Source organism: Delphinapterus leucas, chromosome 6 (assembly GCF_059928025.1).
Source record: "Delphinapterus leucas isolate spDelLeu-1000000601 "Yukka" chromosome 6, BTC_Dleu_Yukka2, whole genome shotgun sequence".
In the NCBI taxonomy this organism is placed as follows: domain Eukaryota; kingdom Metazoa; phylum Chordata; class Mammalia; order Artiodactyla; family Monodontidae; genus Delphinapterus; species Delphinapterus leucas.
In genome coordinates, this window is record NC_143134.1 from 116848550 (window position 1) to 116862865 (window position 14316).

A 14316-nucleotide genomic window follows, 5' to 3' on the forward strand; every position below is an offset into this window, starting at 1 on the left:
GGAATTTATTATTCTCTGTTTTCCACAAGAAGATACTGAAGCTGAGGGAGGTTAAGATCAGGTCAGCTGCACGGGGATCCCTTCTCAGGATGGAAGGTAGAATTAGACCTCTAAGGTCCCTTTCACCCTGGAAACTCCAGATTTTAAGGTCATCTGGTTCCACATTTGGAGACATCCCTTGTGACATCTGCAAGAGCAGAGAACCGGGCAGGGCGGGCCCGCTGGCAGCCTGAGCTGAGCTGCCCCGCCTCCAGCCTTCCCCCACTGCTGCTCTTCTTCAGCCTAACATGTCAAAAATCTTTTCCACACAGGTGTTGATTGTCCACACGAATCACCTCACTTCCCTGCTTCCTAAATCCTGCAGCCTCCTGAGTCTCGCCACCATCAAGGTACTGGGGCCCTTCTCCCAGGCATCAGGGACTCTGCGTGGTGTTCCAGGTGGTAGCCAGCATCCCCGCTCCCTTCACGCGTCCTCTGTCAGAGTTTATGCCAGACATGCCTAGTGTCACGGTGACTCTGGGGTTTAGTCAGCATGGTTTATCGGGCACCTTGTCTGTGCTTTGTGTGGGGTGCACTTGCAAAGAGAAGCAGCCCCAGGCCCTGCCCTTAGGGAGCTAGGTGGAAAGGCAAACCATAAGCTCATAGCAAGTGAGCTGGCAGAGAGCAGGGAGACCAATGGGCCCAAACAGGAAGGAATAGGAGGGACGCCAGGTGTTGTGTGGTCAGTGCGTGAAAGCTTGGTGAGCTGGGGCACCTCCCTCCTGACCGTCAGCTCCCGCAGGACAAGGACTGGGATATAGCCACAGTATATGTGAGGTGAGACCCCAGGGTGGTTCCACAGGAACATAAGCTGTGGCAGTGGGTATACACACTGGGAGAAAAGATTGGCAGCATAGGCATCAAAGTGGTTTTTATGGCTCTTGATGGTGTGCAGGGATTAGGGGTCGTTTTTACTTCTCTTCATTTTTCTGGTCCAACGTGCATTATTTGTATAATCAGAAAAAAGATAACATTAAAAAACGTTTATGTTTATGTATATATTTCATATATATGCATTTTATAGTACGTATGTGCACACACACACACATATATATATATATCCTATTTTTTGCTCATTTTCATTGTTAAAAACATTAGGGAATACAGTTAAGCATAAGGAAAAACATACAGTTTCACACTCTAGGGAACTACTATCAATATTTTATTGCATATTTGGTAGTATTTTACTATGCAAATATGTATTTATACCATGAGGTGTTTTTAACGTGAATATCTATGCATACTCTTTCATAGCTAGGTTTTTTCACTCAACAGTAAAAATAAATATTTGATAAATAAGAGAATGAAGTGGTATGATACTTTTAGAAAGGAAATGAGATGGAATGATCATTTAGTTGGGGAGGAAGGGTCGGTGCTCCTGCTTTCAACCCCAGAGGCGTGGGGCACCCCTGCCCAACCTCACCCTTGTCTCTCCGGAGCCTGAAATCAGAGGGCCTTTCTCAGCTGGTGACTTCTAGGTGTTAAACTTGTTCCCCTTCCGCAGGTTCTGGATCTTCATGATAATCAGCTGACAGCCCTTCCTGATGATATAGGGCAGCTGACAGCCCTCCAGGTATGGCTTCAGGAAACAGAAAACCCACCTCTGACCACCTAAGTAAGAAATGGCAGCCACACAGACCTGGAATGTTCTGGTCGCGCTCTTTCTAGCCAGGGCTGCACTTGGTGCCACCGGCTCCTCCCCCTTTGCTCTTGAGATGCCCAGTGATGGCGTCAACATAGCAGTCTGGGCTGTGGGCATCTCTCCACCATATATTTGGCATGTGCTTTTGGGATTTCATCGTGAGCTTCCGCAACTTTAAAGGAAAAGAGCGCCCGGAGAGTCTACCTTTCCCAGATGATGAGTTCAGCACTCTGACTCACCGCCTCACTTCTGCTCCTTGTCAGCGGCAGCCCCTGCATTTACGGAGCGTTCCCTGCATGCCAGCACCAAGCTAAGCGTTGCGCTTGCGCTGTCGGCTGATTGATTCCTCACAGCCTCTCTGCGAGGCAGGTGTTAGCATCATCCCCGGCTCACAGAGGAAGCCGCGCCGTCCTTCATACTTAGATTAAAATCCCTTCTCTTCACTGTGCCCCATCAGACCCTGTGCGCTGGGCCCTCCTGTCTTCCCAGCCTCCTTTCCTTCTCTCTCCCCTCCACTGTCTGCACTCAACTCCTAAAACCCTCCGGCCCTCTGCGCCCCACCCCCGGCAGGGCGTCTCCACAAGGCTCTTCCTTCTGCCCGAGTAGCTCTTCCTCCATCTCAACCCAAATGTCCCTGCGAATCCTCCCCGACCCCCTGCATCTAGGTGGATCCATCTTGTTCGCCTGTCTCAACCCGCGTATTTCCCTGAGAGCACTGATTGCAGTCTGTAGTTACTAGTTATGCTCAGCTGGCTCCCCTCCTGAACTGTCATCTCTGTGCGGGCAGCGTCCTCACCTAGCGCACTGCCTCCCACGTGGAGGAAACTCAAGATGACTTGAATGAACTACCCTGCGAGGTGGGTGCTGTTATCACATTTACAGAAGAGAGAACGGGTCCAGAGGGATGACTGTAACTTGCCCAGGGTCACATGGAGAACGTGTGGCTCAACAGTAGTAACTGTCCCCACTGAGAGAGCCACAATGAATACCAGTGTGCAGGATCTTTGGGGAATTGTTTACGTTTATATTTTTGTAGAATTGCTGCATTCACTGTTTTGTAACCTTTGGATACCTGATAATAACTCGTAACCATCCTTTGGTTCATCAAATGTTCATCTGCCACATTATTTTTAACGTGCTTCCCTTCCCATCATACCTATTTTTAATGGCTTCCTCGTGTGCCATCCTGTCAGCCTCGCTCATCTCATGATGCCACATCCTGGAGGGAGTGTGGCCTTCGGGATCCAGCGAGCCCGGGTTTCAATCCTGGCACCACCAGCTGCCGGCCTTGAAGCCTTGGCCGGATCCCATTGCCTTTGTGCAGCTCAGCTTCCTTCTGCTAACACTGGGATAACTAGGCCTCAACACACGCTGCCTCACCTGGATCCCTGAATCTGCTCGTCCCCTTCTTCCTCCCGCCCTGATTGTGGGACCATTGTTGGCTATTTTGTGGTCAATATAAATGATACAACCTCAGCAAGAACTGGGTTCAAAGTCTGGCTTTGCCCTCCTGGACACATGACTTTACCGCTCTGAGCCTCAGTTTTCCCATCTCTCAAATGTGATCATAACAATTTTTATCTTCCTCACAGGGCTGTCAGGAGATAAAGAGGTGTGTGTGGTGCCCAGATGATGCCTGGCCTGAAGCAGGGTAGACACTGTTGTCTGTGTGTGTGCGTTCTCACGCCATTTCCCCCTCTTTCTTAGGTCTTGAACGTGGAAAGGAATCAACTGACGTATCTCCCGCGTTCCATTGGGAACCTGATCCAGCTCCAGACCCTCAACGTGAAAGGTAAGGGCCAGGAAGCCCTGTCCGTGTGACCCTTGGTCAGCTCTGGGCTGACCCAACCGGCATCCACAGGGTGCTCCTCCTGAGAACCATTGAGCACGAGGGCAGCCAGCCCCCAGGTGTCACTCTAAACTGTCTGACTTCCTGTCTAGTCCATCTGTCTTCATGGTAACCAGAGACAGGGCATCTGGAGGGTTCCTGTGACTCCTCCGAGCCAGGGCCTCACAGGGAGGAGGGCAGACGATGTTGACAGCTAGACCCCCGAGGCTCAGTCACTGGTGTTTAGAATGTGGTGGACTGACTGGGTGAGAGTGATTCTGAATAGCGCTTCCCGCCACTGAAGAGCACCTCCAGATTCAGCGGTGCCATGAGTCTCATGACAAGTCCCTGAGGTAGGGAGAGGAAGGAGATCTTATCCCCAATTTACACATGAGGAAAACGAGGCTCAGAGAGCAGTGACTTGCTCCAGACCACCCAGTGCGATAGTGACACAGCCGAGATTCTAATGCGTGCCTCCCCCAACTCTTTCATTTCTTTTTGGCCTTAAGCACTTCCTGTACAGAATGCCCCAGTTTACCTGTTTGTAACATATAAATAATGATAAAAATAACGGTACCCAACTTACTAATCACTTACTATGTGATAGGCACTGTGCTGAGCACCTCATATGCATAATCTCATCGAATCCCTCAATGTTCCTGTGAGGCCAAATAGTATTATCACCCGCATTTTACAGATGAGGAAACTGTGGTCCAGGGAGGTCGTCAGTTTTCCAGAGTCACTCAGCTAATTAAGTGGTGGAATGGGAACTTGAACCCAGGTCACTGAAACTCCACTGCCATGTTTTTCCTTATGGAGCCTCAGGTTCCAGGCCCTGGCACATGCCCCAGGCTCAGAGGGGGGCACCCTCCTCCCTGGGTCCTCGCGGGAGTCAGGCAGGAAGATGGTGAAGGGGTTTTGGGGTGCTGAGCTGTGCCATTGGGATCCCTCCAGACAACAGGCTGAAGGAGCTTCCAGACACCTTGGGGGAGCTTCGGAGCCTGCGTACTCTCGACATCAGTGAAAGCGAGATTCAGAGGTTGCCGCAGATGCTGGCACACGTTCGAACCCTGGAGGTAGGTGGGGAGATGCTCTCACCTGGGGTCCTACCTGGCCTTCCCACCGCTCCCTTCCCACATTCCTGGAGGCCTGCCCTGGTCACAGGGTGCTGGGGTCACAGAGGTCTCAACGTCCTCAGGGCCTCACAGAGCCTGAAGTGTGAACCGTTGTAATTATGTGACTTTTGCTGCCATGATGGAGGCAGGAAAACAGATTTCTGGAGTGAAGAGACAATGCCAAGTCCTGATGGGGTTAATTAACATTCTATGAAAGACATGGTATTTGAGCCAGACCTTGAAAGAGGAAAAAGCTTTGGAGAAGTAGACACAGGTAACAGGAGCATTCCAGGTGGAGGAAACGGTTCGGGAAAAGGCAGGAGGTAGGAAAGCCCAGGACACGTTAAGGGAAGAGCGGGGAAGCTGATGTGGTTGGAAGTTGCTGTGCCTGGAGGGTCCAGGGCATAAAGAGCCCGGGCGCCGTCAGGGAGGGAGTGGCCTCAGCTTGGAGCTGCAGAAACTGAGATTCATCAGAGCAGGGGTAGTGGGCAGGGGAAGGTGAGCACCGGGGACACTGTGTTAGTCTCCCAGGGCTACCCTAACGAAGCACCCCAGGCTGGGGAGCTTAAACAATAGACTTTTCTTCTCTCACGTTCCTGGAGGTTGGAAGTCCAAGATCAAGGTCTCGGCAGGGTTGGTTTCTTCTGAGGCCTCTCTCCTTGGCTTGTGGACGGCTGTCTTCTCCCTGTGTCCTCACATCATCCTCCCTCAGTATGTGTCTGTGTCCTGATTTCATCTTTTAAGGACACCAGTTGATACTGGATTAGGGCCCAGACAGGTGACTTTGTTTCAAACTTGATTACCTCTTTAAAGACCTTACATCTTGATCGCGTTGAGCAGTGAAGTGAATGACATATAAAGAGGGGTCCCCTTGTGTCTGCAGACTCTGAGCCTGGACGCGTCATCCATGGTCTACCCCCCACAGGAGGTGTGCGGCGCCGGCACCGAGGCCATTCAGCAGTTCCTCTGCAAAGGTAAAGCCAGGCAGCCTGCCTCCTTCGCTCAGTGAGCACCAGATGTGACCCCTGGGACTGCTCTGCGCCAACCAGGTGGCTGGGGGAGGCCACGGTCCCTGCCTGCTCAGAGCTCCCCAGATCTGGCAGGAGAAACAGGCAAAGCAGATCGTCACACAAGGAAGTACGATTAACGATTGTGGCTACAAGAGAGTAAAATCGGGCATCCGGTTTAGGCTGGGCCCTCAGGGAAGGTCTTTCCGAGAAAGTGGCTCGACTGAAACCTGAGGGATGATTAGAAAAGAGAGAAGGATGTTCCTGGCAGAAGGAGGTGCATGTTGAAGGGCCTGGAGGGGCGGGGGAGTGGGAAGCATGATGGAGAGAAGGCCAAGTGGCTGGATACAAAAGTAGAGGCGAGAGGAACAGACGAGGCTGGAGAGGGTACCCGGCCGGTATCAAACAGGAGAGGGATTCGATTAGATTTGCTTTTTACAAAGACCACTCCAGCTGCAGTAAAGAGGAGGGATTGGAGGAAGCAAGGACAGGGACCAGTTAGGAAGTCATTGGGGTCGTCCAGGAGAGAGGCCACCATGGGTTGGACTTGGAGGAGTGGCTAGAACCCAGGGCCACCCCTGGACTGGGTGCCAGGAGGGGAAAGCAGTACACCCAGTTACCTCCTGTCAGCCTGGATGTTCTTAATTAGGGGCTCTTGTCCACCTGTGGAAATTTTAGAACATGGCCAAGACTTGCATACATATGGTCATCTGATTTATGACAGAGGTGCCATTGCAAAGCAATGAGAAAGAAAAGCAAAGGTCTTTTCAATAAACAATTCTGAATCAATTGGATATTCATGTGGGGAAAAAAGGAACATTAACCTAACCTCTTCCTTAGACAGGCAGCACTAACCATAAAAGACTGATAGATTAGATTTCATTAAATCAAAAACTTCTCCTCTTCAAAAAACACCATATGGGGAAAGAAAAGGCAAGCCATAAAGTTGAAGTTGATATCTGCAATGCATGCATATCCAACAAAGGACTTACTCCTAGGAGATAAAAAGAACTCCTACAGATCAATAAGGAAAAGCTGTTGTCAAAAGACTTGAATCGGAATTTTATAGAAGAGAATATCCAGAGGGCCAATAGTATCTGAAAAAAGTGCTCAACATTGTTTTAGTCAATTTAAAAAATGCAAATTAACCCAGGGATGCAAGGATTCTTCAGTATACTCAGATCAATCAATGTGATACACCACATTAACAAATTAAGGAATAAAAACCATATGATCATCTCAATAGATACAGAAAAAGCTTTTGACAAAATTCAACACCATTTATGATAAAAACTCTCCAGAAAATGGGCATAGAGAGAACCTATCTCAACATAATAAAGGCCATATATGACAAACCCACAACAAGCATCATACTCAATGGTGAAAAAGTGAAAGCATTTCCACTAAGATCAGGAACAAGACAAGGATGTCCACTCTCACCACTCTTATTCAACATAGTTTTGGAAGTCCTAGCCACAGCAGTCAGAGAAGGAAAAGAAATAAAAGGAATCCAAATTGGAAAAGAAGAAGTAAAACTGTCACTGTTTGCAGATGACATGATACTATACATAGAGAATCCTAAAAATGCCACCAGAAAACTACTAGAACTAATCAATGAGTTTGGTGAGGTTGCAGGATACAAAATTAATGCACAGAAATCTGTGGCATCCCTATACACCAACAACGAAAAATCAGAAAGAGAAATTAAGGAAACACTCCCATTTACCATTGCAACAAAAAGAATAAAATACCTAGGAATAAACCTGCCTAAGGAGGAGAAAGACTTGTACTCAGAAAACTATAAAACACTGATGAAAGAAGTCAAAGATGACATGAACAAATGGAGAAATATACCATGTTCTTGGATGGGAAGAATCAACATTGTGAAAATGACTGTACTACCCAAAGCAATCTACAGATTCAGTGAAATCCCTATCAAACTACCAATGGCATTCTTCACAGAATTAGAACAAAAAATCTTACAACTCGTATGGAAACACAAAAGACTCCGAATAGCCAAAGCAATCTTGAGAAAGAAAAACGGAGTTGGAGGAATCAGGCCCCCAACTTCAAACTATACCACAAAGCTACAGTAATCAAGACAGTATGGTACTGGCACAAAAACAGAAATATAGATCAATGGTACAGGATAGAATGCCCAGAGATAAACCCACACACATATGGGCACCTAATTTATGACAAAGGAGGCAAGAACATACAATGGAGAAAAGACAGCCTCTTCAATAAGTGGTGCTGGGAGATCTGGACAGCTTACATGTAAAAGAATGAAATTAGAACACTACCTAACACTGTACACAAAAATAAACTCCAAATGGATTAAAGACTTAAATATAAATAAACTCCAAATGGATTAAAGACTTAAATATAAGACCAGACACTATAAAACTCTTAGAGGAAAACATAGGAAAAACACTCTTTACATAAACCACAGCAAGGTCTTTTTTGACCCACCTCCTAGAGTAACAGAAACAAAAACAAACACATTGGACTTAATTAAACTTAAAAGCTTTTGCACAGCAAAGGAAACCATAAACAAGACAAAAAGACAACCCTCGGAATGGGAGAAAATATTTGCCAATGAAACAACAGACAAAGGATTAATCTCCAAAATATACAAACAGCTTGTGGAGCTCAATATCAAGAAAGCAAACAATCCAGTTAAAAAATGGGCAGAACAAGAGGGAGGGGATATGGGGATGTATGTATACGTATAGCTGATTCACTTTGTTATACAGCAGAAACTAACACACCACTGTAAAGCAATTATACTCCAATAAAGATGTTAAAAAAAAAATGGGTGGAAGACCTAAATAGACATTTCACCAAGGAAGACATACAGATGGCCAAGAGGCACATGAAAAGATGCTCAACATCACTAATTGTTAGAGAAATGCAAGTCAAAACTGCAATGAGGTATCACCTCATGCCAGTCAGAATGGCCATTATCAAAAAAGCTAGAATCAATAAATGCTGGAAAGGATGTGGTGAAAAGGGAACCCTTCTACAGTGTTGGTGGGAATGTAAACTGATACAACCACTATGGAAAACAGTATGGAGTTTCCTTAAAAAACTAAAAGTAGAACTACCATACGACCCAGCAATCCCACTACTGGGCATATACCCTGAGAAAACCATAATTCAAAAAGAGACATGCAGGCTTCCCTGGTGGTGCAGTGGTTAAGAGTCTGCCTGCCGATGCAGGAGACAAGGGTTCGTGCCCTGGTCCAGGAAGATCCCACATGCCGTGGAGTGGCTAGGCCCGTGAGCCATGGCTGCTGAGCCTGCGCATCTCCATAATGGGAGAGGCCACAACAGTGAGAGGCCCGCATACCACAAAAAAAAAAAAAAAAAGATATGCACCACAATGTTCATCGCAGCGCTATTTACAATATCCAGACATGGAACCAACCTAAATGTCCATCAACAGATGAATGGATAAGGAAGATGTGGCACATATCTACAATGGAATATTTCTCAGCCATAAAAAGAAACAAAATTGAGTTATTTGTAGTGAGGTGGATGGAGTAGAGTCTGTCATACAGCGTGAAGTAAGTCAGAAAGAGAAAAACAAATACCGTATGCTAACGCATATATATGGAATCTAAAAAAAAAAAATGGTACTGATGAACCTAGTTGTTGCAGGGCAGGAATAAAGAGGTAGACATAGAGAATGGACTTGAGGACATGGGGTGGGAGGGTGAAGCTGGGACAAAGTGAGAGTAGCATCGACATATATACACTACCGAATGTAAAATAGTTGGCTGGTGGGAAGCAGCCGCATAGCATAGGGAGATCGGCTGGGTGCTTTGTGATGGCCTAGAGGGCTGGGACAGGGAGGATGGAAGGGAGGCTCAAGAGGGAGGGGATATGGGGACATGTGTATGCATACGGCTGATTCACTTTGTTGTGCAACAGAAACTAACACAGTATTGTGAAGCAATTATACTCCAATAAAGATCTATTTTAAAAAATGCAAATTAAGACTGCAAAGAAGGACTTCGCTGGTGGTACAGTGGTTAAGAATCCACCTGCCGAGGCAGGGGACATGGGTTCGAGCCCTGGTCTGGGAAGATCCCACATGCCACGGAGCAACTAAGCCCGTGCGCCACAACTACTGAGCCTGCGCTCTAGAGCCCGTGAGCCACAACTACAGAGCCCAGATGCCACAGCATAGCCTAGAACCCATGCTCCGCAACAAGAGAAGCCACCGCAATGAGAAGCCCACGTACCACAACAAAGAGTAGCCCCCACTCACCGCAACGAGAGAAAGCCCACATGCAGCAATGAAGACCCAATGCAGCCAAAAATAAATAAATAAATTTTTTAAAAAAAGACTGCAAAGAAATACTTAGGCCCTAAGACACCCGCTAACATGGCCAAAGTTAATCTGTCAATACCAAGAATTGGGAAGATGCGGAGCAGCTGGAGCTTCCATGCTCTGCTGGTGGGAGCATGAACCCGAAAAGACTTCAGAAAGTTATTGTCAGTATCTACTCAAGCTGAACCTTCAAATACCCTATGACCCATTGGCTCCACACCTCAGTAGGTGCCCGAGAAATGTGTGTGAACAAATGCCCAAAGCTACGTATGGAAACACTCATAGCAGGACTATTCGTAACGTAGCAGAGTGGTAAGTTGTTTTATACTCACAAATGAGCACCACACAGCAACCAGAAAGAACAAGCTGCGGCTGTGCTCAACAAGCTGGCTGAGCTCACAGACGCACGGGGTGTGAGAGAAGCCAGACGCAAAGGAACGTGCACTTTTATCAGCACCTGAGCTCTGAACCAACCCTGATTCCTGCTTCTGAGAGTGTTCACTTTTAAACATTCATCAAGCTGTTCATTGAAGATTTTGTGTTCTTTTCCGTGTGTATGTTATACTGCAGTTAAAAAGGAAAGAGAAGTTACACATGCATCCCACTACAGCTAATCAGGCCACGTATCTACCAAACTAATCTTTGAGCAGCAGGTGATTGTAATGGGTACCCCGGCCAATGGTCGAGCTAGACCAAACCATTTATTTTAAAAGATTTTAAAGTTATGCAGTAGTAGGTGTACAAAAGACGTAAGGAATAAAGCAGTGAACATATGTATACCTACTATACAGTTTAAAAAATAACCCGGGGACTTCCCTGGCGGTCCAGTGGTTAGGACTTGGCGCTTTCACTGCTGGGACCTGGGTTCATTCCCTGCTCGGGGAACCAAGATCCCACAAGCCAAGCAGTGCAACCGAAAAAAAAAAATCCTTCAACTTATTTAAACTGTGTAGCAGGTATATGTATGTACGTAAAATTGTTGGTTTCACTCTTTTAAAAACATAAAAGAAAAAAACCCACAGAAGATGTCATACTAGGTGATTCTATGCCCTGCTTTTCTCACTCAAGAATAGGTCTTGGGCCTTTTCCCATCCCAGAATGTGTGCATCTGCCTTGTTGTAAACTGCTGTAGAGTATTTCACATGGCGGAGCCCCATCACTTATGTATGGAAGTTATTTCGAGTTTTCCCCTGGAATGAATGTTTTACCCCACACCTCCCTGGCAGGCAAGAGTAGGGTTGGTAGGTGAAGGCGGGACAGGGGTACCTGGGAAGGTACCCTAGGGCCCTGCTGTGCTACAATCACAACTCTGTTTGCCTCTGAAGAGGTTACATCAGTTTACATTCCATGAGGAGTATCTGAGACGACTCTTCTTCCCCACAGCCTGGCTAATGCTTGGTGAGATCTTTAAAAGTCTTCTAATCTGATCGGTAAACAAGAGAGCCTATTATTATTTTAATGTAATTTCCTTGATTATTTGAATTTTTTTTCATATGTCTACTGCCCATTTTTTGTATTTCTTGTGAATTGCCTATTTATATCCTTTGGTAGGGGAAAAAAGGTGACTTTGACTACGTTAAAATCTAAACAACTTTACCTCAAAAGGATACTATCATCAAAGTTAAAAAGACAAGTTAGCAGCTGGAAGAAGATAGTTGCAACATATATCATAGACCCAAGGTTATTAACTACAGTATGTAAAGAGCGCCTACAAATCAGCAAGACTTAGGCAGAATGGGCAAAGATTATGAATCCTTTCAGATGATGCAGGAGGACACTACACAGGGCCAGAGAAGGCAAGCATCTTGCCCATACACAAGAAATTATGGGTGAAGCTGGGTCTTGGACCCAGGCTTCTTTATTAAGTTCAGGCTTTTTCCATCACCTCATTCTCACTTGGATGGTAAAGAGGCAGGTGGGGGGAGGGGTGGTATTTATTCACTCAGCTGATGCTTATTGAGCTCTTGCCACATTTAAGGCCCAAGCGTTAGGCCTGTGAGTAGCATTGGAGGGCTCAGCGTCTAGCAGAGAGGTGCGGTGGACTGAGGTAGGAGTGGGACAGGATGCTGGCAGGGGTCGGGTGGTGGGTGAGAGCGGCAGGAGTGGCCTGTCCTGGGTTCCGAGGTTGTCTCCTCCCTCCTGGTCAGCTGGTGTCCGTCTCTTGCAGCATCTGGGCTGGAATACTACCCCCCTTCTCAGTACCTGCTGCCAGTCCTGGAGCCAGATGGAGCCGAGAACTCCCGGGACAGCCCCAGTGGGCCCACGGACAGGTTCTCTAGCGAGGAGGTAGACTGGCAGGTAAGGCGCACCTAAGTGCTGGCGTGTGGCGTTGGGGCAAGGAGTACGCAGCCCCTCTGGGCACAGGGGAGATGTTCAGAGCATCAGCCCCCAGAGTCTTCTATCAAATTAGAACTCACCTCCCTTCAAACCCGTGTGCTTAGAATCTTTCACAAGGCTTCCTAGGTGGCCTCACCCCACTAGCTCACCAGCAACAGCCTTGCTGTGCTCCTCTCTGTCCCTGAACCCCTCGGGGCCGTGGAACCCCTCTGCTGGAATTCTCCCCACTCACTTTCTCCCAATAACTCAGTCTCCTCCTTCAGTTCCTAGTTGAAACCTCACGTCCTCTGAGTAAGCCTTCCCTGACACAGTAGCCCAGTTCAGGTCTGTGCATGTTCTCAGAATGCCCCGTGCATTTCCTTGGGGGCATGTGTTGCTGAACTCAGGTTCAGCTGCTCGTTGTTCAGGAATCCAATACTGAGAGACAGGTGTTGGGTAAAAGGAAAGATAGCTGTATTGGGGAAGCTGGCAATCCTGAGAAGAAGGTGGATTCGTTTCCCAAGGAACCAACTCTCCACTGTCGGGGCAAGAGCTTTTAAAGGGGAGTTTCAGGGGTATGTAGGCAGAAGGAGGGGGCTAAGTGCAGAACGGCATTGTCAGCTCTGACAGTCATCTTTCTTTTTTTTTTTTTTTTTTTTGCGGTACGCGGGCCTCTCACCGTTGCAGCCTCCCCCGTTGCGGAGCACAGGCTCCGGACGCGCAGGCTCAGCGGCCATGGCTCACGGGCCCAGCCGCTCCGCGGCATGTGGGATCCTCCCAGACCGGGGCACGAACCCACGTCCCCTGCATCGGCAGGCAGACTCTCAACTACTGCGCCACCAGGGAAGCCCCTGACAGTCGTCTTGAAGTTGGTTAGGTGGTGGCCTGAACCGCATCAAAGAGATTGTTTTAGGTACAGTTAATCTTTAACTCCAGGGTCAGTTTGTTTCCATTTCCTTGAGATTAATTCTTGGAATTGTGTGAGATGGAGCAGTTTGTCATGGCTACAGTCTGGTCATCGTGTAGTTAATTTCTTCCACCTCTGGCGGTTTCAGTATTTGCAAAACAGCTCAAAGGCCGAGGCTCAGAATGTTATCTATCGCCCTTGAGGAGGAGCTAGAGGTCCTTGACTTTGTTTAATGGCTAAACTATTATTTTGCCTTGCTGACTGTTTTCCTTTGCTTCTGTAATTTCTCATTTCTCTGGTTAAGTTTCTTCTTTGGCTAAAGTTTCTCTACAGACAAGTGGCAGGTGGAGGACATTATGGGCCAGGAGGGGCAGAATCTGTCCTGGGAAGGTAGCCTAGGGCCCTGCTACGTTACAATCACAGCTCTAAATTACAAGGAGAATTACATGGAAGAGGATTTGTTTACTGTATGTCTCCCTGCTGGATGGAGCTTCGGGACAGTGGCCCTCCCGGGTCCCTGGGGGTGAACTAGGTCAGGAATGGAGGAGGAAGCTCAGAAACTGCCTCTGCCCCCCACCTGTCTGCTCCCCACCCCCCACCCCCGGAGGACCACAGACCTGGGCCTCCGATGGCTGGGAAGGGGAGCACCAGCTGTAGCCAGTCTGGCTTCATATCTTCCACTGATTTTTTTTTTTTGATTATTCTCTGGTTCCCTGATGCCACCCTCCCCCGTATTCCAGAACTGCTGTGAAGGCTTTCGTAGGGTTACGTTTCCTCTGACAGTTCAGTGAGAATTCAAGAGGGAGAAGATGACTGTCCAGGAAAATTGTGTCAATTTATGCTCTCAAAGTATTTACAACATATATTTCTGATGAAGGATTAGCAGACTGAACATACAAAGAACTCTGGAATCAATATGAAACAGAAAACCATCCTAAGAGAAAAAATAGACCGAAGATATATCAATAGGTACTTTACAGAATAAAATAGTACAAATGATCAATAAGTATGAAAAAATGCCCAGCTTCACTAGTAGTTAGGAACAGGTAAATTAAAACAATGAAATGCCGTTTTCCTCCTCAGATTGGCACAGATTTCACTATGATAATTTCTGTTAGCCAGA

The 14316-nt window shown here is 47.3% G+C and overlaps 1 protein-coding gene across 2 annotated transcripts in view; it reads left to right on the top strand.

Moving 5' to 3' along the window:
• The window catches only part of LRSAM1 (leucine rich repeat and sterile alpha motif containing 1), a 47055-nt gene that overhangs the window by 4564 nt on the left and 28175 nt on the right, over positions 1 to 14316 (top strand). For both annotated transcript variants that reach the window (XM_022578680.3, XM_022578681.3), the window contains exons 6-11: positions 312 to 389; positions 1544 to 1612; positions 3389 to 3473; positions 4464 to 4585; positions 5508 to 5598; positions 12138 to 12268. In XM_022578680.3, the coding sequence (XP_022434388.2) occupies positions 312 to 389; positions 1544 to 1612; positions 3389 to 3473; positions 4464 to 4585; positions 5508 to 5598; positions 12138 to 12268 (576 nt within the window). The remainder of the gene's footprint in view (positions 1 to 311; positions 390 to 1543; positions 1613 to 3388; positions 3474 to 4463; positions 4586 to 5507; positions 5599 to 12137; positions 12269 to 14316) is intronic.